Raw genomic sequence first — 23782 nt, 5'->3', positions numbered from 1 at the left:
GAAAAGAAAAGAAAAGAAAAGAAAAGAAAAGAAAAGAAAAGAAAAGAGCTTTGCCAAGGCATCCCCAGAAAGCCTCAGATAGACTGGGAGGCTGGAGCTGGCAGGGTGGGGTGCAGGGCTCCCAGCGTCCCCTCACCTGGATGGGCTTCTCCATGTCCCCATCACACAGGGACACCAATGGCACAGTGAATGGTTTCCACACAGGGTCCAGCGTGTACTTGATCACCTGCAGGACGTGAGGGCCAAGGGTGAACTCAGGCCCAGGGCAGCAGTGCTCTGGGGTGGGACCCGATGGGGATGGGGGTGGGGAGACCCACGACCATGCTTCTGGGGATGGAAGTGAGGATCTCTGTGGCGGGGAGGGAACAAATCCTTTGGGCAGGGTTGTGGCCTTTCCTGCTCCCTGCATGGCTGCGACCACACAGCCCCATCCTGAGACACTGGGGGTGGCCAGACTAGAGACCCACTGGCTTAGAGACCCCCAGAATCCCACGCACCCACCTCAGTCCTGTGAACCAGCATCCACTTGCCATCATCTCCCGGTTTATAAAACTCAAGAAATGGGTCTGACTTTCCAAAGAGGTCCTGGAGGAGGCAGGAGGATGTGGGTGAGGGAGGCACGACTCTGGCGGATTCAGATGAGAGGTGGGGTGGCCCAGCCGCTGCCCCCAACCCAGGCTCAGGTGCGGGAGCGGTGGGCAGAGCCAGTGGCCTGGGGCCAACCAGCTCCCCCACCATCCTGGTGTTACCAAAGCCTGTGTTCAGAGACCCTGAGACCTGGAGTCCGCAGGAGCTACAACGTAGACCGGCTGGGACTTCCAAAGAGCAATTGTTTCCAGTGCAGGGCGATGCCAATGGGAGGATGTGATTTTAATTTATTTTAGTGGGCATCTGAAAAACTGAAACTATCCCAGCCCATCACAGAAAGGAGATGATGTCCTCTGGAAATCCATTTATTTAAGTTAAAAAAAAAAAAAAATGTGTCAGGGAACATTCAGGGAAAAGAACTTCCCAGGCAGAGGGAATACCAAGGGCAAAGGTCCTGAGGCCTTTGAGGCCTGAGGAGAGTGCCTGATGTAATCCTGGAACAATGATGAGGCTGATTTGGCTGAGGCAGAATGAAGGTGGGGAGAGTAGAAAGGGTGAGGTCTGGGGTGGGGGTGGGGGGCTGTGACAGGGGCGGGCCCTGTATGTTACTATAAGGATTCTAGCAATTTATACTGAGGAGTGGGTTTCCAGTTACGTCTTGAATACCTCTAAATAACGGGAAACTCACTACCTCAGTGGTAAAGAGGTTCTAACTTGGTCCTAAGCTACGGACTTGTTCCTGGATGCGGGGTGATAAAGGTGATAGCCAGAAGCACCAGGGTTAGGCCGCACACCCCCAGGCTGGGGGAGGGATACTGCTCCCTGATGGAGAAACCCCTCCTCGCCTGTCTTACCTTTTTGTCCAGCTTCCTGCCCGCCAGACTCAGCGTGATGACCTGGTTGTCTGACAGCTCCTGGGCAGCAATCTGTAAAGCCACAGGAATGTGAGGGGTGGGACCTGTCCCTCTGGCTCCCCCTGGCGCCCTGCCAGGCAGAGTGAGCACGGGTGCTCAGGAGTCAGTTCTCCAGGGCTGGGAAGGGGAAAAAGGAGGAGGGGGAGTACCGGGCCACCCTGGTCATGCCCCTTGTCTTTTCAATGGAGGTTTTCCAAAACCTCCATTGCCATCTTCTGGAAAATGGGGTAACCCATCTGAATATGAGGAACCAGAAGTGACTCCGTGTGGCTCAAGAGAGGAGGCCATGTGAAGCTGTTACCAGACATGAGGGGAGGTCTTGAGCCTTAGGGAGAGGTTCTGGGCCAGGGAGCAGCTTGACAGGCCCCCTCATGCCCCACTGCAGACCTCAAAATGCCACGGCATTGGGGGATTCTAGCAACCTAACCGTGCAGCTAGGGAAACTGAGGTCCAGGAGTCACCTGAGCTCCCTCTGCTGTCTTGTCAGCTCATGCTGTCATCTGTCTTCCACACCTTCACCATTGGCCATGACCCTATGGCCCCAACCCAGCCAGTGATGGACCAGCTGAGTGACCTTGGGGCTACCTTTGCCCTCTCTAGGCCTCTCTTTGTCTCCGCTTCCTCACAGGGTAGCAGGGAATGCCCTTGGGCCAACAGCAACACAGGTGAGCTGGGTCCTCTCTTGGCTAGGGCTTCCTCTCCCCCCACACCTGTAGGACAGCCTTACCTACAAGATACTTGACCTTCCAGAACTACACGGAAGCCAGGCTGGATGCCAGGCTCCCTTTCCTCTCCTCCAGCAGAGACTTGCTCAACCACCTTGCAAGATAGGTCCTATTACTGCCCCCATTTCACAGAGTTAGGCACTGAGGTTTGGAGTGGCACGGTGGAAGTGCTAGGGGTAACAGTTACACCAGCCGGGCTGGTTTCCAGGTAGAGGGCAGCTGGCTGGTGAAGGTATTTAGATAAGGAGGTTGTGAACCCCAAGAGGTTGGGAGGAGACATTCAAGGCGGCAGGAACCGTGGATAATGGTCTGTGATATGTGTGGTATACTAAGAATTCAGTTTGCCTTGAAGCTAGAGTATGCACACGAAGGCGTAAAACACGGCTGAGGCAGGAAAGCAAGGTGGGGTCCCTCACAGCCTTGAATGCAAAGCGCCACGGGCAGTGGGGAGCCAGGGAGGCTCCAGAGAAGGGGGGGTGACTATATATGAGCACATATAGGTTTGGCCCTCCTCCCTCTAGCTGGCCAGTTCCTCTGGCCTCACGCAGTCTCTGAAGGGAGAGAATCTCACTGAGCCTCACCTCCCCAGGGCACTTCCTCTCTGGGCTCCAGGTCCCTCATCTGTAAAACAGGTTTCCCAGCCTTCTAGGAGACCTTGAGGCCCCAGGACTGTTCCGAGCAGAGGGCCTGCATAAGGCTGGACTCATTGTGCATCACTAGAATCATTGCACATCCCATGGCTGGAACTATTGCGCATCGCGCGGTTGGAACCGTTGCGCATTGCAGCCGCAAACAGAGCTCCACGGGTCAGGCGCTCCTCAAAGACCCCCTAGGGCAGGCCAGGAGGGGAGGGCCAGCTGGGAGGGCTAGGGAGGACTCCAGGAATGAGTAGGAACGCCCCTGCCCTGGGAGTAGGAGGCCACAGGGGCCTCTAGCCAGCCCCCCACTCCCAGCTTGGCGGCCCCCAACGCATCATATGTGGAGCCAGGAGCCCGTTGCTAAGAGACCTGTTGCTAAGTTGTAAGTTGGGCCTTTTTACTCCAAACAAAGCTGGTGATTATCTGGCAGGGAAGCAGCCCATTGATGGGGGAGGGCAGCGAGCAAAGGCAGAGGGGTGCGGAGAGCAGGGAGGGGGCTGGTACCGTAATCAGGCCCTTCCCTGCAGGCTTGTCATTCATCAGCAGCAGAGGCCGAGTGATCTTCTTGCTGGAGACGATCTGGGGTGGGGAAGGAGAGAGGAGAGTGGCGCTCCTGAGGGTTGGTGGGGAGGAAAAATGCTCAGCAGTCACCACTCACAGCACGCGCATGCACGCGGCTTCGGCTCCGCGCTGGCGCTGGCGGGTCGCTGGCTACACCTCCCCATGCAACCAGCAACCATCGCTGACTCCAGGGCGCAGCTGAGGAGACAGACGCCCAGAGGGGTTAAGACACTCGCTGGATGTCCCACAGCTGGGGCGCAATCCCTGCAGTCCACTCCCACTGACCCGGTTGCCCCCAGGCAAAGGCTCTTACCAGGCTCACATTCTGGAGGCCCCTGCAGGGAGTCAAGCCCCCTCACTGCCTCCCCCAAAGCCACCTACAGACCCCACCCTCCTCAGGGTGTGATCCTGATGGAGAAGAGCAAATCCTATGTATTTTCACGCTCCGAAGAGAGAGGACATGCACACAGCGCTCGGTCGGCGATCAACACAATAGAGAGAGGAAGAGCAGAACACGTTGTAAAGTTGCCCCTCCGCCATCTCTGTACCCCATCCCCACACTCTTCCTGGGCCACCCTGGTCCTCGGTTTCTTGGGGGGGGGGGGATGCCAGTGTTTCTTTGTGCTGCCGTGCACACGTGCTGGTTTTCCTCCCCAGTCCACTCTTGCCCTAGCCCCTTCCCTACCTGCTCGGAGCACGGTGGCCTTCATCACCCCAAGCGCAACCCTGGGCTGTGGGTACAGCCACGGGGGGCGCCAAAAGGCACCAGACGACCAGGAGGAGAGCAAGGCTGAGCGGTGGTTTGGCAGACCTGACACTCCCACGGCTTCAGCTCTAGTCCAGAGGCCTCCATGCTGTGGCCACATCTCTCACGGGGCCCTGGCAACCTGCTGCCCGCCCTGCCCCCTCTCCAGGCTACGGGCAGTCCTGCTGGTGGCAGGTGCCACCAGCTCACCCTCCAGCTCTCTCCTCAGTTACCCTTTGAGGGCGAGGACTCCAGGCAGAATCCCAGGGACACACCCTGCTTCTCACACAACGGTGGGCCCTTGCGTTTTTTCCATCCCATCTCCTGGAAGGCCCAGGCCATTTTTAATGTGCACTGTTCCTCCATCATCACCATAGACTAAGCAGTCGTCAGCAGGCCCCAAGTGAAATGGGGGGAGACTGAGGCCCAGAAGGGGGTGGGGGCTTGCCCAAGGGCACACAGCAAAAAGGGCTGGAACTCCTAACCCTGCGATCGCCAGCCTCGATAACCTCACCAAGGACTGAATTGGATGGGAAAGTGTGGCCCAGAGAGAGAAAGGAAGTTGCCCGAGGTTACACGGTAAGCCAGCCACGGAGAAGGATGCCCGTGGGTGCCGTGGTTGCTGGTCAGGTGCTCCTAAGCCAGGAAGTCAAGACTGCATCTGATCACTTCTGACAATCGGTTCTGGCCACATGGGGTCCCCATTCCTGTGTGGCAACAGCTCGCAGGCACCGTGCTCAGTGTTTTCCACCGAAAACTCTTCAGCCTGGCCCCAAACCACCAGGCTGCTTACCCCCTTTCGTGCCTGCTGCCCCCCAAGCCTATCCGCATTTGTGATGCTACCTCGAAAGCCAGCCAGGAAAATGGGGCCAGGGAAAGCAGGTGGCAGCAGAGGCCCTCTCCAAGGGACCGCCCTGTCCTTGGGAGCAGGGTGATGGCCAAGGTGAGGACTCCCTTGCCCTCGTCCACCGGGAGGGGCCCGGCTCACCGTGCCCAGGCTGCAGGAGAACTGGCCCAGGAAATCATGCTCATCGAGTTGTGTGCTGGACTTGTCCTGGTCAAACAGGGCGAACTTGAGCTTCTGCACCTCCTCAAAGTGGTAGTCGAGGACGAACTTCTTGGAGAACGCGGGATTGAGGTTGTTGACGGCAGTTTCTGTCCTGTCGTACTAGCAAAGGGGCGGGGAAGCAGGAGCCTGAGTCAGGCAGCTGGTTCAACCCTTCTCGGGCTGCCCGAAGTCATTCAAACTTGCTGAACACCTACTCTGGCAGGCCCTCGTGGCCAGTTACCTGGGTGGCTGAGGTAGTTATTACTCCCGGCTCACAGATGAGGACACTGATGCACAGAGAGGTTAAGGGACTTACCTAAGATTGAACAGCCAGACGGGCAGTGTCAACATTTGAACCCAGGTCTGGCTCTAGCACGGACAGTCTTAACTCTTCGACTCTGGCTCCACACCAGGTGCCAGGGGAAGAGCTTGAGCCATGTCTCTGCCTAGGTAAGTGGCAGACAGTAAGTCCCTTTCGCCATCAGAGCCTCTGTTTCCAGTTCTGTGCAACGAAGGGATTTGACTATCAGTGCTTTTCAGCCTTTTTATCTTGGAAGAACCCTGTTTTCAAACCACATTTCACATGGAAGCTGAGGGAGGGAACAGAAAGAGGGAGGGGTACTTAGGGGCAGGTGGGGGCAGATGTTGGTACGTTGTACAGATTCCTGGAATGTCCAAACTGGGAACTGTACAGACCAAATCCCCCCCTCCCCCCCCACTGTGGAAACCAAGGCCTGGGTAAAGACAGGGCCTTGTACTGTGGGTCAGCGGTGGGGCTGGGACAAGAACACTGCCTCCTGGCCTCTACACTGAGGCCCCAAACCACGGACTCTGGGCGATAGTCTATTTTGGGGCCTGGGCTATGTTGATTTTTCCTCCCACCCAGTCCATTTCCGAGGGCTGGAGAAGCAGGGACAGAAGAAGTCTTGGCCCTGGGCTATTTTTAGCCAGGGTGGCCAGCCTGGGTGAGAGACAGATTGTCAGGGGTGGGGGGTGGATGCCACGAGTGGGGGTGTGGTGCGGTGGGGATTACACCATTCCCTGAGGGGTAGGCGGAGGTCCCAGAGACCCGGCAGAGGGAACCAGGGTGCTCCAGACGTGCTGGCTTTAGTCCTCGGCTGACCTCATGTTCCACCTCCCGCTTCTGGCTGTATCACCAACGCACTGGGTGACACAGAGGGGCCCCTACCCACTCTGGGCCCGTTTTCCCTCTGTGAAATGGGTCAACAATCTCAGCACCAGTTCCTTGGCATCATGAGAAGGAGCCAACATCTGTGGAAACTCTTTGTAAACCACAGTACGTTCATTGGGCTGCCCGCTGTGGCTCAGCTGGATAATTATTAAAAATAGATACGTATTTTGGAAATTTTACATGCATAAAACTATCTCAAAGGCCGGACACCAAACGGTTAACAGTGGGTCTCTCTCTCTCTCTCTCTCTCTCTCTGACACACAGGTTTCCCACCTTTGCTGATTACTTTCTTTAGGGCTGTATGTATTTTCTAAATTTACTACAATGAACAGAGACCCGTTTTGAAATAAAAACAAAGCCTCTTTTAAAACTTGAAAGTGCTAACAGTTTGCATTTCTCAATATCCTTCCTCAGGCTCCATCTCTCATCAGCCCACAGGCCAAAGTTTTCCAGTTCAGAAGTCCTCAGCACCATCCACAGCCCCAGGTCTGGGTCTCTGCAAGGTAGGCGGGAGGGAAAATATCCTCATTTCACAGATGAGGAGACAGGCTCAGAGAGGGACAGCCACTTGCCCAAGGCCACACAGCAGGGAATGACAGACCTAGGTCTTGGCCCAGCTCTGGGACCAAAGACTGAGTTCCCCATTTCTCTGTTTGCTTCTCACTGACTATATGCTCATTTAGGAATAAACATGGTGGGGGGGGGGGCGCCTGGGTGGCTCAGTCGGTTAAGTGTCTGACTCTTGATGTCAGCTCAGGTCATGATCGCATAGTTCTTGAGTTTGAGCCCCATGTCGGGCTCTGCACTGACAGTGTGGAGCCTGCTTGGGATCTCTCTCCCTCTCTCTCTCTCTGCCCCCCACCCCACTCATACAAGTGTACTCTCTATCTCAAAATAAATAAATAAACTTGACAAAAAATAAATGTGGAAGGTTGTTTTAAAAATGGAAGCATTTTGTAAAACCCTAAAATATATTTTAACTATATATTACAGTAATTTAAAATATTATGATATGGGGGGGGGGTACACCTGGGTGACTCAGTCGGTTGATTGTCAGACTTTAGCTCAAGAAATGATCTCCTGGTTCATGAGTTTGAGCCGCACATAGGGCTCTGTGCAGACAGTATGGAGTCAGCTTGGGATTTTCTCTCTCCCTCTCTCTCTGCCCCTCCTCTGCTTACGTGCATGCTCTCTCTCTCTCTCTCTCTCTCTCTCTCAGAATACATAGATAAACTTAATAAAATATTATGATATGAAACAATATAATTATAAATCTAAATCTATGAATTATAATAACTTACAAATACAATTATTTGAAATAATAATATAAGTACAATTTTTAAAAATGTTTATTTATTTTGAGAGAGAGAGAAAGAGAGAATGCAAGCAGGAGAGGGACAGAGAGGGAGGGAGAAAGAGAGAATCCCAAGCAGGCTCTGCACTGTCAGCACAGAGCCTAATGCAAGACTCAATCTCATGAACTGCGAGATCACGACCTGAGCCAAAAGCAAGAGTCAGACACTTGACTGAGCTACCCGGGTGCCCCTAAAATCCAATTTTAAAAGCAACAATCTTCTAAGTAACCCCTGGCCCACCCTCCAATGACCTCCAAGGGTCTGTCTAACCTGGAGGTCCCAGGATCCGGTGGGAACCCCTCCCCGGCAGCCTAGCCACCCTCCACCCAGCCAGGGCACACATGGAGGGGCCTCACCTCAATCCACCTGCCATCGTTCTCTGTAAAGAGGACACAGAAGGGGTCAGACTTGGAGGTGACATCCCGGTCCAGCAGGTTCTGGCCACTCACTGACAGTTCCACCTTGCACACACAATACTGGGAGCCCACGGGGGCCGTCCCCGCTGCCGGGGCGCCCCCACCAGGGATGTAGGCCATAGGGGTTGTCGGTGCTGGCAGCAGCTCCTGGCAGTCTGGGCGGGGAGAGAGGTGGGGGTCAGAGAGGGCACAGACATCCGCTCTCCCACCCTACCCCGAGGCGGTGTCACCAACCTGACCCTTCCAGATGCAGGTAGAGACGGAAGGAAAGGTGTGTGCATGGGATAACACAAGCCAAAGCTTGACTGAAGGAGAATGAAGAAAAACGGGTCCTTAGCAGGCATGTTTAGTTTGAAGGTATTATCTGTGCCGGTCAATTGTTACACACACAAGTCCAAGGTGCCGCTGCCAAATCAGCGACAGATCACAGTGGATGTGGGCACCTAAAATATTCATTTTGCCAGGAAAACCTAGGCTTCTCCTGAGCAATTAACAGTTTGGAATCGTGTGGCTACCGTGGGGCTTATCATTGCTCAGGTTTCCCTCATTGCTTTGGCCACTAGGAAGCTCACTTCTGATAACTTATCCAAAACTCAACTTTGTTCATTGCAGTCTTGTTCATCTTGTATCCTGGGCCGATGCACAGGGACTGAGGCACAAGGAGGCACTTAGTGTATGGCTTGTTGAATAAAAAAGAGGAACGAGTGTCTAAATCAGTGAACGGACAAACCCTCCACATGGCTCAGATTCTGCCTGAGTTGGTCATTATTCCCAACATAGAACTCTTCCGCTCGTACGTGACTTCCCCAGATTCCATGCCCAGGACCTTATGTACCCTTCCACTGTCACAGCTAATTACTAGCATTTGCTTACGTTAAGCAGTTCTGTTTTCCAGCAAGCGCAAAGTGTTCATTTGGAGCAAGTGAAGACAAACCCATCTAGGGGGTGGAGGGGAGCTCTGGGTTCCACTCATAACAAGGCCCTGAAGACAAGCCATCTGGCTCTCTGTGCCTCAGTTTCCACTTCTACCCACGAGACATCAAGATACAGCCTTGCCGAACTCCTGTGGTCAGGTCTCTTCCACTGGCTCGTGTGTAGTTAACACAAGCCCTGACCCCATGTGGATGAGGCCCTGACTAATATTTCAGCCCCTCCCTGCTGAGTGAGTAACCAGCCCTGTACTCCCCCAGGGGGGAGAGGTAAGAGAAGGGTGTTCCCTCAGGGGGAACGCGAACCCGACTTACTCACAGTGTTGACCACGAGCTGGGCACGTGATCTGCACCATGTCTCTAATTCTCATTCAGTCTTGTGGGTCAGGGACTAATATCACCCTGTTTTCCAGACAAGGACCCCGAGGCTCGTTCATCCACTCTAGAGTGTTTACTGAGCATCTACTAGGTCCCAAGAACCAAGCCAGGACTGGGATCCCGCAGTAAAAAGGCTGCCCAGTCTCAGCCCTCACAGCCTGGCTGACGGCTTGGGGAGAACAGCCAGGTCCTGGGGGTACTGGGGTTTTGTTCTGAGTGATGGAAGTCTCAGAGGGTTTTAAGCAGAGAGGTGACATGACCTGATGTGTGTTTGGAAAAGCTGGCTCCAGCCCCTGTGGGGAGGAGGGGATGTTAGGCTAGGAGAGGCAGCAGGGGGGCTGGCGAGGAGGCTGCTGTCATCCAGGGAGGAGGGACCAAAGCACGCCCACCCGTCTCCCTCTGACCCCAGCCATAGCGCTGAGGCCATAGCCATGACCCCTGAGCACCAGCCTCTGGCTGGGCAGACAGATGCCCCAGTCTGCGGGAGGCCCAGGCCAGTGTGGGGCTGGCACCAGAGGCCCCTCTCCCTCTGCAGACACAGCGAGACCCGGGCACGCCTGGGAGGATCCGGACAGTGGCAAAGCCAGTCCTCAGCCCTCTCCCTCCCACTGTCTGTCCCGACAACCTCATCATAATCACGCGAGCCCGGAGCGTCAGGGCAGCACTGCAATTTGCCTGCGGGATTTATTCTTGTCGTGTAAAAATTAGTTTCCACTGGAGGGGCCAGAGGACTGCATTCACTCTCCCCGCGTGCAGCTGGGTGGCCTTCCACGTGGGGGCGGGGTGAGCAAATCCTCGACCCAGTCAGGAGGGCGGAGGGGATAGGGACGTCCAAAAGGGACACCTTGCCGTGTGCGGCTGGGAGAACACCTGTTTGTGCTCACAGCCGCCCTGAGGTGGGGTGGGTCACAACAGTCACCCCATTTTACAGATGAGGAAGCTGAGGCCCAGAGAACAGAGGTCACCTGCCCGAGGTCTCACAGCCAGGTAACCGCAGAGGCAGGGCATAAGCTGGGTCTCTCTGGCCTCCCCAGGCCAATCTGCGTGCTTCTGGCCGGGGTAGGGGTGCTGCTGAGCGTGGTTAGGAACTAGGACCTGGGTGGGGACAGAGGGGAGTCGGCCAGGCAGAGGGAACCCCAGTTCCTCTGGAGTCGCACTGTCCGCACTTCTGGGGTCATCACTGAGGGGGTGGGTTCCAGTTTACCTGCCTCCTCTGCACCTCACGGGCCCCCTTCGTGACACGCTAGACGGCCCCGCAAGGGCCACCTGTCCCCTGCTGCCAAGTCAGAGGCATCTATTTTCCTCCTGAGGGGTGTCAGGACGCACGCCAAGGCTGACACACTTCCTGTGCATGGACACGTGTGTGGTCACACACACGCACATGTACACACGCCCCAGACCAACACAGGCAAAGGCACGTAGGCCTATGAACATCGTGGGGCCGCTTCTCCCCTGCCCTCCCCCAGTCCGAGCCACTGTCGTCACTCCAGTGTCCCTGTGCTGTCCTCCTGCCCTACACCGGCTCCAGCCTGGCGGAGGGCATGGCAGGGAGGGCCAGGTCACAGGGGAGGGTCAGGCTGGGCCGAGCTCGTCGGACTCCACCGTGACTCCACCTGGTCTAGCTGGCAGGCCCTGGCTAGAGTGAGCAAGGGGTGGGCAGGGCAGGGGCACGTCTCCCCCAGCCAGGGCTAGGTTCCCCCGTCCCCAACTCACCCTCTGGCTGGAAGCTTCTGGATCCCCGAAATGGGGAGCACATGATGTCCGGAGTTGGGGCAGGCGAGGGTCAGAGTGGGCCCCTCTGTGCCAGCCCGGCAGCGGGCAGGCAGGCCGGACCCTGAGGCCTGACGCAACGGAAAAAGAAATCACAGCTTATGCTGGGCCAGGCCCCCTCCCCTCCTACTCCAGCAAGAGGGCAGGCGGGCAAGGTGTCATTAAGGGAGGGCTGGGCCTGCCATGCGCATCTGGGCGAAATGGAAACCTCCCTGATGCAGCACCCGCCCCACAGGTCATTTGAGGTTACGGGCTGCACAGGGGGCATGGGGAGCCAGGCAGGGCCTGCTCGCAGATGGTCCCGATTCTTGGCCCAGAATGGGCACGGGCCTTCTAGGGCGACCGGATCCCCAGGGAAGGAGCTGGAAGCCGGGGATAATACAAAACTAGTAGTTGCTTTTACGGATGGGTCGCTGAGGCAAAGAGAAGGCAGGGCTTGGGGATTCCCATTCAGTCATTTCACAAACGTTCCTGGAGTGCCCTGCGATGAAGAGTAACGAATGAACAAGACACAGAGGCCTCGGCCCCCACAGGCTCTAGTGGCCCCAGCTAATACATCTTGCCCTTTGGGGAGGACAGGACGGGATTTGGAGACGCTGGCGCTGAACCATAGATCTAGAACATTATGGTCTTGGCCAGAAACCTAGGAACCCATCATCCTTGACCTCTCTCTTTCCTTCCCCCCGCCCCCCGCCACTACCCATATCCCCCTGCTGTGTAGATTCCACCTCAAGATGCAGCGAGCAATGTCCTTATCACCCCCTCCCCCCCTTCCGCTGCCTTGGCCCAACCAGACCGCCATCATCTCACGCCCAGCCATGCACTGGTCCATGACAGATCTCCCGGAGCAACGAGGAGCCAGAGTGAGTCTTTACACATGCAAATCAGAGGCTACCACAGTTCTACCTAAAAATCTTCCAGTGGCTTCACCTTCCAGGCCACACCAAACCCAAATTCTCTCCAGGCTTATAGGGCCCTGCTTGACCTGACCCCATCTCATGCCACCCTCCCCCTCCCCCTGTCTGTCCCAGCAACACGGGCTTCCTCCTGCTCTGCAAACAGATCAGCCTCTCTTCTACCTCAGGGCCTTTGCATTTGCTATTCCCTCTGCCAGATGTGCTTTTCTTCACAGGATGGGTCTTAGTTGTCAGAGGCCTTCCCTGGTCACTTGAGCTAATGCAATTTCTGTCTCAACACAATCACAACCACACTGTTCCCTTCACAGATCATTGTAATGTGCAGTCACTTTACTTGTCTATTTGCCTGTGTATTGTCTGTCTGGCCCCCTAGAACATAACCTCCACGAGGGAGGGATCATTCCTGCTTCTCTAGCACCTAGGGCGGCCTCTGCACATACCGAGTGCTGAATAAATGCTTGCCAATGAATGAGGGAGGGAGAGAGCCCACCATACAGGCTCTTTAATCTCCAGCCCCAGAGAAATCACAACCACGTCTCCCTGACATACATCACAAATATCACAAAGCCATTACTCAAACCCTGGGGCCTCAAGATTACTCCAAGAGGCCAGCAGGAGAGGGCCTCATATCCCACTTCACAAGAGTGGAAACTGAGGCCCAAGAAGGGGCAGTGGTTTTTCTAAAATAGGGAAGGATGATGCTGAGGCCGAAGGCCACGTTGCCTGACTCTATCCTTTCACCCACTCTTGGCTCCAGTGGTTCAGGACCCAGGGGCTGGGCTGTGCGCCTCACTCACTGCAGGGAGGAGATGGTGAGGCCAGGAGGGTTCCCGACTCAGAGATGGGCAGGGACAAGGAGACACCGAGAGGCAGGCACAGGGAGATGGGCAGTGGGGGTGGGGGAGGCAGACAGCTGAGCTGGAGACCTGGAGAGCCAGCTGGGGAAAAGAGGGGATAGAAGGGAAGGGAAGGGAAGGGCTGACCGAGGTGCTCAGGGAGGCAGCAGCCCCCACCCCAGAGTCTCAAGTGGTGGGGACGACAGGGCAAGTGTAACAATGGGACGGCCTATCAGGACTTCTAGCGGGGGATCACATGCTGCATGAAAAAGCGTCTTCAACTTGATATTTAGAAGATGGAAAAGAAATTCTGTTTTTGGTGCCAACTGTGGAACAAAAACGCTCTACAAAGTCTTGTTAGTGGTAGTAACAAGGACAGGGGCTCAGTCCTCTGATCAGTACCCCCAACAGTTAAGAGCACAGACGCTGGACTCAGAATGCCTGACTTTCAATCCCTGGCTCTGCCATTTATCTGCTGTGTGACCTTGAGCAAGTTACGCAACGTCTCTGGTCTCAGTTTCCCCCTCTACAAAATGGCAGACGGTAAGAGTGCTCCCGGGGGGTACTGCAAGGAATAAGTGCAGTAAAGCACTTAGAATGACAGTTTGCAGCTTGTGCTATTATCAGCAATTCTTGATGGCTGGGGGAAGCAGGGCAGATCAAAACCCCAGGAGATACGTGAAGTTTGCAGATTATGTAAAGGGGACAAAGAGTTAAAACTGGTTGAGAAATACAGCCCTAGGTTCCCCTTAAGTGGAAGACACAGTGCTGGGATACCAGTGGAGAGCAAGGTGGTGGGTGAGGGGCCAGGGAGTGGATAACGGATTCAGACCCCATAAGGTGCATCCTTCAGGGCCTCTGGGTCCTCATCCGTGCAGCAAATCCCACTCAGTGGGGTTTAATCACTGACCACAAAGGCTCCAGGGGCGATGGCCCTAGGCTCTCATGGCTCCACGTATTTTTCCCAGATGGGCCACTTCAGCATCTCCTGGGAGCTTGGTAGAAATGCAGCATCCTGGGGGTGCCCGAGTGGCTCAGTTGGTTGAGTGTTTGACTTTGGCTCAGGTCATGATCTCGGGGTTTGTGAGTTCGAGCCCCACGTCAGGCTCTGTGCTGACAGCTCAGAGCCTGGAGCCTGCTTCGGATTCTGTGTCTCCCTCTCTCTCTGCCCTTCCCCTGCTTCCACTCGATCTCTCTCTCAAAAATAAATAAAACATTAAAAATTTGATACACACACACACACACAAAGAAATGCAGCATCCTGGGCCCCACCAGACCTGCTCAGTCAGAATCCCTAGAGTGGCACTTAGCAACCTGTGTTTTAACAGCACTCCTGGTGATTCTGCGGTGGGCTAATAAAGTACACACAGACACCAGGGGGGTGGCCAGGTGGGCATCTTGCTAAAATGCAGATTCTGATTCAGCAGGTCTGGGGAGAGACCTCCATGTCTGCATTTCTTTTTTTATTATTATTATTATTTTTTTAATGTTTATTCATCTTAGAGAGAGAGAGACAGAGGCAGAGACAGAGAGACAGAGGGTGAGTCGGGAGGGGCAGAGAGAGAGAATTCAAAGCAGACTCCGGGCTCTGAGCTGTCGGCACAGAGACCAACACGGGGCTCGAACTCATGAACCGTGAAGTCAGACGCTTAACTGACTAAGCCACTCAGGTGCTCCATAATATTTGCATTTCTAACAAGCTCCCAGGTGATGCTGAGGCCACCCATCTGAGCCTGAGCTCCTAGATCAGAGGTTGCAATATGGCCACCCAATGGCTGACCATGTTGTCAGGGGTGGGTCTGCTTAGCCCACACTCGGCAGAATAAGGCAGACGTTGTATCTGGTCCTCATACAAGGACTGTCAGTCTCACACACGGAGTCTGCAGGCCAGGTCTCTGCAGATCTCTGAGTTTGCAATGTTTGGTCTAGAGGGTGACACTGTGAGCTGGAACCCTTGGCTAACCAGATGCGTGGTCCCCACTGGCCCCAATGGCTGCACTGGCTGAACTTCTGGGGTCAGATCACGTCTCAAATATGGCTAGATCTAAGTTGCTCCTTCACCCCATTTCCTAGATGAGAAGATCCAGAAAGACAGATGGTAGCTGTATTAGGCTTCCCCAAAGAAAACAGAACAAATGGGATATCTATATATATAAAAGGGATTTCTTTTAAAGAATTGGCTCATGCAACTGTGGGGGCTGGCAAATTCTAAATCTGCAGGACAAGACGGAAAGCTGGGAATTCAGGTCAGAGGTGATGTGGCAGTCTTGAGTTCAAAATCCACAGGACAGGACAGGACAGGACAGGCAGACTAGAAACTAGGCAAGATTTCTATGTTTCAGTATTTTTTTTTAAAATGACTTACCCCCAACATGGGGCTCAAACTCAGAACGCCAAGATCAAGAGTTGCATGCTGGGGCACCTGGGTGGCTCAGCCGGTTAAGCATCCGACTTCGGCTCAGGTCATGATCTCACAGTTCGTGGGTTCAGGCCCCACGTCAGGCTCTGTGCTGACAGCTCAGAGCCTGGAACTTGCTTCGGATTCCGTGTCTCCCTCTCTCTCTGCCCCTCTCCCGCTCACACTCTATCTCTCTCTATCAAAAATAAACATTAAAACAATTAAAAAAAAAAAAAAAGAGTCACATGCTCTACCAACTCAGCCAGGTGCCAGCTGTGCGCCCCTCTATGTTGGAGTCTTGGGGCTGAATCCCTTCTTCTTGGAGAAACTTGGTCTTTACTTTTATAAAAGGCCTTCAATTGATTGGACGAGACCGACCCACATAATGGAGGGTAATCTGCTTTAATAAAAGTCTACTGATTTAAATGTTAGTCAGATCTAAAACAATACCTAGACAGCAACGTCAGACTGGTGTTTAACCAAACAACTGGTCACCAGAGCCTAGTCAAGTTGACACATAAAATTAACCATCACTACAAACTTCAGCCTCTGGGAGACCTGCCATGGGGAAGAAAAACAGGGTGCTGGGGCTGGAGTTCTGGGCCAGCCCTTCCTAGACGTAGGAGATGGGTGGGCCTACTCCCACCCTGTCAGCTGGAAGGGAAGAGAGGAGGTGAGTGTGGCTGTGCTGATGGAGAGATAATAATAAAATGAGAGTAATAATAATGTCCGCCCCAGACCCTGTGCCCAATGCCTGATGGGCTTAAACTTCTACGGCTTCACAGCAACCTTAAGCAAGAGGTTAGGATCACCCTCATTCTCCAGATGAGCAAAATGAGGCTTGGAAGGATCTGCGATCCAGAGCCTCTGCTAAGATGACTCTGGATAAGCTCGGGCCTTCTGCATCTTAGTTTTCTTATCCATCAAACAGAAAGTAAAAAATGCCTAACACACTGTAAGTGCTGGCTCACAGTGAGGAAGACCTCTCCGTGGCTCTGGGCCGCTCTCTGGAGGACATCCAAGCCCCTCCCCCCCCCCCCCCCCCCCGACAGAGCCCCTCCCACTTCCGGCTCCAGCTGTGGTGTCCACCACACAGAGGTCCAGCAATGCTTCTCCACCATACTGCATATGCTGTTCCACCTGCCTGGAGCGCCCTTCCCCCTTGTTTACTTTGCGTTTTCATTCTTCCAGCTCGGCTCAGCAAAACCAAACTCAAGTGATACTGCTGTGCCCCCTCCCACCTCCCCACCGCCCCTCCCAGGATGGCCAAAAGGAAAAAGGCTGACAATAGCAAGGGGTGACAAGGGCGTGGAGCACCTGGAACTCTCATGCTGCCAAAGGGTGTGTGCCCGGGACGAACGCCTTGGAGGGACGTTTGGCAGGGTCTACCTAAGCTACGCGACGGATGAGCCAGCAATGCCCCACAGAAACATGCACCCGTGTTCACCAAAGGACCCCCGCCCCGCAACGACTTTCACGGCAGCACTATTTACGGTAGCTCCAGACTGGATGCACCCTGAACACCCCTCATCAGGAGAAGGGATAAAGAAATGTGAACACCCACGCAGTAGACTATACTGCTGGGGGCACGAGGGCAGAACGAGGGTGCCAATGATCCGGACGGGTCTCACGAACCCGCTGAATGGAGAAGAGCAGACCTAAAGGAGCGCATGGTCCTGTCTGATTTCATTTATACGAAGTTAAATGCAGGCCAAATGGATCTGTGCTGCTGGAAGTCAGGAGGGAGGGGTGCTTGTGACCCGAAGGGGGCACCAGGGGGCTTCGGTGATGGTCACATTTCTCTTCCTTGTCCGGCTGCTGCTGACAAATGCTCTGGTGTGTGGACAGTCACGGAGTTGTACGTGTGGGATGTCTGCTCTATTTTGTAAGTTTTATAATGTGATAAGATTCGAGGACTCCTCTACAAAGCCCCTCCTGAGCCCCTGGTCTGTGGGGGGGGGGGGGCACTGACATTGTCACCATATTGTAAGTACTGGCTTAGGAGATGTCACCGTCCTTTGTTGAAAGTGAGGAAGAGCGAAAAGGTGAAGGGGGACTACAGATTCTCAGAATTCCAGGGCTGGTGAAATCTGGGATTTCAGAATCACCAGTCCCCTGAATCCCTGAGCCGAAAGGCTCTTGGTTTATCTGGTCCCACCTTCCCAGGCATACACCAACCCCAACATCCCACAGCCCCAGTTCTTGGAGTTGGGGGGGGGGTGGTCCAGCCCCAAGCTGCTCATACCCCTGGGCCCTTCCTGCAAACCCCTGCCAGGGACAGCCCCCAGAGTGGGCAGGGCTGGCTCCGAGGTGCGAGGTGAAGGGGGCATCTGGACACAAATCCACAAATCGCCTCTCTACCTTAGCTAGGCTCCCGGCTGCTATACTCAGAAGACACCGCACTCCCGACAGGCAGCCGGGCCATTATGGGGATAAATATAGATGCAGACAGCACAGCGTGGAAGCTGCAGCAGGGGTCTGACACCCCTGGGGTCCCCAGCTTCCATCAGACCACACCCAGGGGAGGCTATTCTCTGCAGCCCCCACCTAATCACTAAGCTCTGGCCCCTGGGGAAGGGGGCCTCCCTTGGGACCCCGAGGCCCCTGGTTCAGCTCAATCTTGGTCCAAAGGGCTTGGCCCCGTGTCTCCCCAGCCTATCCCTCGAGGGGCTGCTGCAGCAGGCTGCACGGTGGCCTCCAGCCCACTCCCCACCCCTCTGGGAGTCAGGAGTCAAGGCCTGCTTCTGCCACCTCCTCCCTCCTAGGCCTCAGCTCCTTCATCAGCAAAGTGGAGCAGGTGATGGCCTGCCCTCCCACCTCCCAGGAAGCGCAACAGAGGACGGGTGTAGATATACTCTGGGATACAGAAAATACTTTGGGAACTCGGGAGTGGGTCTGGCCAAGCTCGGAGGGTGGACCAAGCTAATGGAGGGTGGAGGGCATGGTGACAGTGAACGTCAGCCAAAGTCATTCCAACCTGGCTTCATTTGTAGGGGGCTGTGCGGCAGCCTGAGGGACGGAAGCCGCCCTGGGCCTTGCCCTGTGGTGCCCGTGCCTACCTGGGAACTACCACGGGGAGACTAGAGACAGGGGTGCCCAAAAAGTGTGTTTTTGGAATTCTTCCAAGTTCCTTCCCCTCTCTGTGCCTCAGTTTCCCTGCCTGTGAAGAGCCGGGGCTCCTTCCAGCCTTGAGGAGTCTCTAAATACCCCTCAGTCTTTCCTGGGCTGCTCTGAGCCTCAGCCCCAAGCTCCCACCCAAAATCTCTGGACTGATGGGCCCTGAAAGTCATCGGGGCTCACCTAGTACCAAATCCCCTTGTGGGTTCCTGCATGGGGGTTAGACCTCTGCTCACCCCTCCGCATGTGGGGCTCTCCCTACTCTTTGTTAATGGTGTCTTACAGTTCCAGTAGCTTTTATGCTGCCCAGCCCACACCTTGCCACACTGAAGGGGTGCCCCCTGCCCCTCCTCAGCCAGACAGCGCGGAGGGGTGTCTGTGAGCCAGACAGCAGGTGCTACTTCAGGCCCAGGCCCTTCTCAGCAAGTCCTCCTGGTCAAGGACACTGCCATCTGTTCTTCAGCTCTGGGTCCCAGCTCCCAGGAAGTCCTCCCTGAGGAGAAGTAAACAGTAGCATGCACTGGGCGTGCCTGGCCCTGCCCCGAGGTTGACAGCATTCTGTTTAGGCCTCCCTGCAATCCCAGGACATGTGCCCTCTTACTAGCATCCCATTTTACTGATCGGAGAACTGAGGCACAAAGAGGTTATGTAGAGGTTAGAGGTTGAATTATGTTCCCCCCAAAGCTAAGTTGAAATCCTACCCTCCTAATTCCTCAGAATGTGATCTTATCTGGAAATACAGGAGCTGCAGATGTGACTAGTTAAGATGAGGTCATACAGGGGTAGGATGGGCTGTTAATCCAATACGACTGGTGTCCTTATGAGAGGGACCGTATGAAGACACTGAGGGAAGGAGACAGAGATCGGTGTGATGTCCCCAGAAGCCTGAAGAGGCAAGGAAACACACCTCCCCTAGAGCCTTTAGAGGAACATGGCCCTGCCCACACCTTGAATTTGGACTTCTGGCCTCCGAAACAGAATATATTTCTGTGATTTTGAGCCGTCCGGTTTTGGGTTCTTTGTTATAGCAGCGCTAGAAAACGAATACACTGCCCAAGGTCATCCAGCGGGTCCATGGCAAATCAGAGCGTGACACCAGGCAGCTGGGCTCCCTATGTGCACGCTGCAAAGCGCACCCCTTCCTGAGGGGCCGTGGGGTGACTTGGAAAGATTGCTGGGGCCCAAAGGAGGGAGAGGTTGAATGGCGTCTTCTGCTGGGAGCTGAGCATGCTCTCTCCTGCATCATGGGGAGGGGAGAGCAGGGATACAGTCGGCAAACCAGATGCCCCCAGCTCCCGACAAGAGCCACCGAAAGGAGAAAGAGAGCTGGGTCATAAGGAGAATGGGCTCCTGGAACACACGAAGCATGTTCCCAACGCAAGGCTTTTGCATGTGCTGTTTCCTCTGGGGCACGCCTCCCTCTTTTATTCAAAAATATCCACTGAGCACCTGCTGGGCACCAGGCACGGCTGGGATACAGCCATGAACCAGAGACTAAGGCCCTGGATTAGCATGCCCGCTCGAATGTCACCACCTCCTGCTCTAGAGGCCTCCCTGGGCCTCACACACTGCACTCCCCCATCATTCACTCCACCTTGCTTTATTCTCTTTGGGGCATTTTCCACTATCTGAAGTCTTTCTGTCTCCTTGTCATTTGCTGGCCTCTCTCTGTCCCCCCACCCATTCCACTCTGAGCTCCATAGCCGTGCTCCCAGCTTCCGCACAGCCCCAGGCCCAGAGGAGCTGCTCAGTAAACATTTGTTGAGTGACGACAGGTGGCCACACAATGAATGGAAGGTGGGACCTAAAGCCACAGGTGGAAGAGGAATGACATCCATATCTGGTCCTCTTCGGTTTACAAGCCCTTTCAAAGCTGCCTAAAGAACCCCATGAAGAGAGCAGTGGGGACAGCTCGTGGTCTAAGAGTCCCCATTTCCTAGACAAAGAAGCGGAGGTCAGAGGGGTTAAGAGACATGGCCCAGGTCACACGGGGAATGGGGACTCTCCCCAGTACACCTCAGCCCCCTGAGTGGGCAGCCCATGGCAGCAGCTGCCACCTCAGTCTCCTCCAGCCCCGGGTCCTTCAGTGCCAGGCAAATCCCACCTTCTCCAGACTCGTACATTCCCCTCCTCCATCGGCAAGGCCGCTGCCCTGTGCCGGTCTCCCAGCACTTAGCAGGGAGAGCAGGGCTCCCTCCAGAGACCCGAGAGGGCAAGCTTATGACTCCTCGGGGCTCCATCAGCCAACATCACAGAGTCCTTTAACAGGAGGCTACAGTGCGGGGCAGCCCCAGTCATTTATCTTCTCTAAGTGCAGGGAAAGGGCCCTGGACAAGATGGACACTATCCTCGCCTGTTCGTGGCGCTGACACTCTTTGGGAAGGGGGGGCAGATAATAAGGTGATACACAAACGAATAAATGAGTGTAGAAGGTGGCTAACGCCCGAGAAAAATTAAGCAAGGTGATACATAGTGAGTGAGCAAGTAGCAGCTAATTAGCCTCATCTCAGACCCCGGAGGAAGAAGGTGAGGACAGAGCTAGGAGAGAAACACTCCGGGACACTGAAGAGCACAGTCCACTTGACTCCGCCATGGGAGCAGAGGCCGGGTGGCTCAATGAGGGGAGAGGGCACTGGGCTGACGACGAGAAGGCGCCTTGGACCCCCACGCAGTTCTGAGGCAGTGCAGGACCTCAGGAAGCCATGACCCCCCCTTAGGACCCCATATTCTCCCTCTGGACAGTGGGAGTGGGACATGACTGTCCCCTTCTCCTGTTGTTGGCTGCCAAGATCCTAGGGTGACCCAGCCTCCTGGCTCCCAAGGAGCCCATCCTGTGTCCTGCAGGGGGCTGGGCAGGAGGGGAGGGAATCCTGTTCCCTTTCTGAGCCAATTCTCCAAGGCAGAGGGGGCTGGGTTCTTGAAATGATTGGCCCCGATTCAGCAGCTCCTGTAAGGGTTAGAGGGGGACAGAGGGAAGGAGACTTCCAGCAGGCAGACGGGGCCCTGGCCCTGGGCTGGGGGTTTCTCAGTAGGGGACGTTTCCTGTCCCCAATGCTCCCTGCTCTGACAGGAGCTTTTCTGTCACTCCTCAGAGCCCTGTGGGCCAGCCCAAGGTGCACGGAGGGGGAACACTTTTGCACCCAGCATCCCTCATGATGTTCTCTTTGGTAGAACCTTCCCACTCAGGACTCGGCACCTTGAACAGTCCAGAAGTCTGACATCTGGCTTCTGAGGCTCCTCTCTCCAGGGAGGAGGTGGGAGAAGGAGGAGCAGGCTGGCCTGAGAAAATCCCAGAAGGAATCCTAAATGCAGCTGCCCTCACAGGGATTATGGATATTCCCAGGAATAACGATACTCACAGTTACCAGTCACTGAGTGCTTACCACCAGGCCAGTCAAAATGCTGGCATGTGAACCCTTTGTCACCTAATTTAATCCTCACAACTACCTTTAAATAAATACACAACCACCCTAAAAGATCACAAAGCTATACAGCGTATTGTTCTCACTATTTTACAGGTATAGAAACAGAGGCTCTATTCCCAGCCCTCTTATGTACCTGAGTTTTTAATTTTCATGGCCCCTGGGAGGGGAGGGGTCCCTTGAAACACCACACTTGCCATTCATGAAGTGCACCCCACTTTGCAGAACCCCTGTCCCCCGGTTCCAGCCTCCCAGCAGCCCTAGAAACGGGAATGTGTCATAGTTTGCTTCATTTTACAGATGGAAAAAGCCCCAAGCCCAGTGAGTGACAAGGCACACAGACAGGAAGTGGCAGAGGGCAAGGAGAACCCAAGTGTCCACATTCCCAGCCCCTGGTTCTTTCCATGGAGAAACCTGCCTGAGTGACAGCGTGCCTGGGGCCAAAGCAGTGCTCACTGGGCCCTGCGCCAGAGGGATTGCAATAAAACCACTCCTTTATGTCTTCATGTTTGCACCCAGCCTCCAGGCACACAGGTCCTTGACAATTAGCCCATTTTACAGATAAGCACCAGGTCAGAGAAGAGGAAGGGCCCCCAGCCCGCCATCGGGTGGGCATTCAGCCCCAGGTCTCCCCAAGCTGGCCACAGACAGGTTGCAACTGCTGAAGGGTACAAAGGGGTTCCCACGTCCGCACCAATTACTGAAGCTGTGGGTGCCCCAAGGAACAGAAAAAGCCCTCCATCCATGGATGACAGCCCACACTCCTAGGCAAGCAAAAACTAAGGGCACACAAAACAAAGGGCAGCTCACATTCTCCCAGATCCCTTGAGGGTGTCACTTCCCGAAATACGCAACAGGGCTGGGAGAATCACAGACACCAGGATGAACCCTCAACTGGCTACCAGAGCCCTGGGTTCCAGTTCCACCTGTGCTCTTGGGCAAATCACAGTCCCCTTTGAAGGAGCCCCTTCCCAAAGGCCTTGTCCAAGGAGGGGGGCAGAGGTCGGGGCTGGGATGGGATGGGATGGGAAGAGGGGAGTAAGACACCTCTATTCTCAGAAAAACAGGGCTGCGAGAAACGGAAAGGAAGGAGTCTTGCTCTCTCTCCCATGTCCCCCCACCCACCCCCCTTAACCACACAGGTGCCAGACAGCTTTTGCGAAAAAACTAGTTTGCAAACACACTTCGACTTCTGGGAAGCTGCCCAGCTCCACGCCCTCCCTTCGTAGCCTCTTCCTGGGCTGGGAGCTGGCTCTCCGGCAGCACGCTGGGGCGGGGGCGGGGGGGTGGGTGAGATATGGAGGTTGAGAGCAGGTTACGGCGGGGGGGGGGGGGGGGGGGGGGGGCGGCCAGGGACCAGCCCGACCTCAAGTCTTCGGCAGCTGGGACTTCGGCAGCGGGGACTCTACCTTTCCGGACGCTCCCAGGCTCCAGGGAGGAGGTAGGAGAGTCCCTGCACAGCTGGGCTCGGACACGGAGGGGCACCACCCTCCTCCAGCACCCTTTCCTCTTTCCCCTACGGTGGTCCGGGCGCAGCCGGAGCGCCCCCGCGTGGCCGGGTCGCAGCTGAGTCACCCAAAGGCCAGAGCCCGGGTGCGCGCGGGTGGCGGGGGCTTGGGGTGTCACGGCCCCCGAGGCGGAACCCAGCCTCCTTCCAACCCGCCACCGGCTCCAGAAGCCGAGCCGAAAGGCCGAACTTAGCGTTCGCGCCAGGGCGCCCCGCCCGCCCCTGGCCCGCCCGGGCCCCACTCACCACGGGTCCCGCGGGCGCCGCCGCCCTCACGGCGTGGTCGCCGCTGCCGCTGCCCGCGCTCCGGGCCGCCGGGGCATCCC

The 23782-nt window shown here is 55.5% G+C and overlaps 1 protein-coding gene across 2 annotated transcripts in view; it reads right to left on the bottom strand.

Annotated features, from left to right (window-relative positions):
- The window catches only part of CPNE2 (copine 2), a 46634-nt gene extending 22858 nt beyond the window's left edge, over nucleotides 1-23776 (bottom strand). For both annotated transcript variants that reach the window (XR_005797712.1, XM_040498092.1), the window contains exons 1-7: nucleotides 23703-23776; nucleotides 8123-8337; nucleotides 5160-5339; nucleotides 3370-3444; nucleotides 1443-1514; nucleotides 502-585; nucleotides 137-226 (exon numbers count right to left, since the gene is read on the bottom strand). Coding sequence is in view for 1 of the 2 variants with exons in the window: in XM_040498092.1 (XP_040354026.1) it covers nucleotides 137-226; nucleotides 502-585; nucleotides 1443-1514; nucleotides 3370-3444; nucleotides 5160-5339; nucleotides 8123-8302 (681 nt within the window). In the remaining variant the exon portion in view is untranslated. The remainder of the gene's footprint in view (nucleotides 1-136; nucleotides 227-501; nucleotides 586-1442; nucleotides 1515-3369; nucleotides 3445-5159; nucleotides 5340-8122; nucleotides 8338-23702) is intronic.
- Between the last annotated feature and the right edge of the window lie 6 nt (nucleotides 23777-23782).

This window comes from Herpailurus yagouaroundi, unplaced genomic scaffold (assembly GCF_014898765.1).
Source record: "Herpailurus yagouaroundi ecotype Mexico unplaced genomic scaffold, PumYag 190, whole genome shotgun sequence".
Lineage (NCBI taxonomy): Eukaryota > Metazoa > Chordata > Mammalia > Carnivora > Felidae > Herpailurus > Herpailurus yagouaroundi.
Note: the sequence above shows the minus strand (reverse complement) of the source record. Positions and strands in the feature narration are given on the sequence as shown.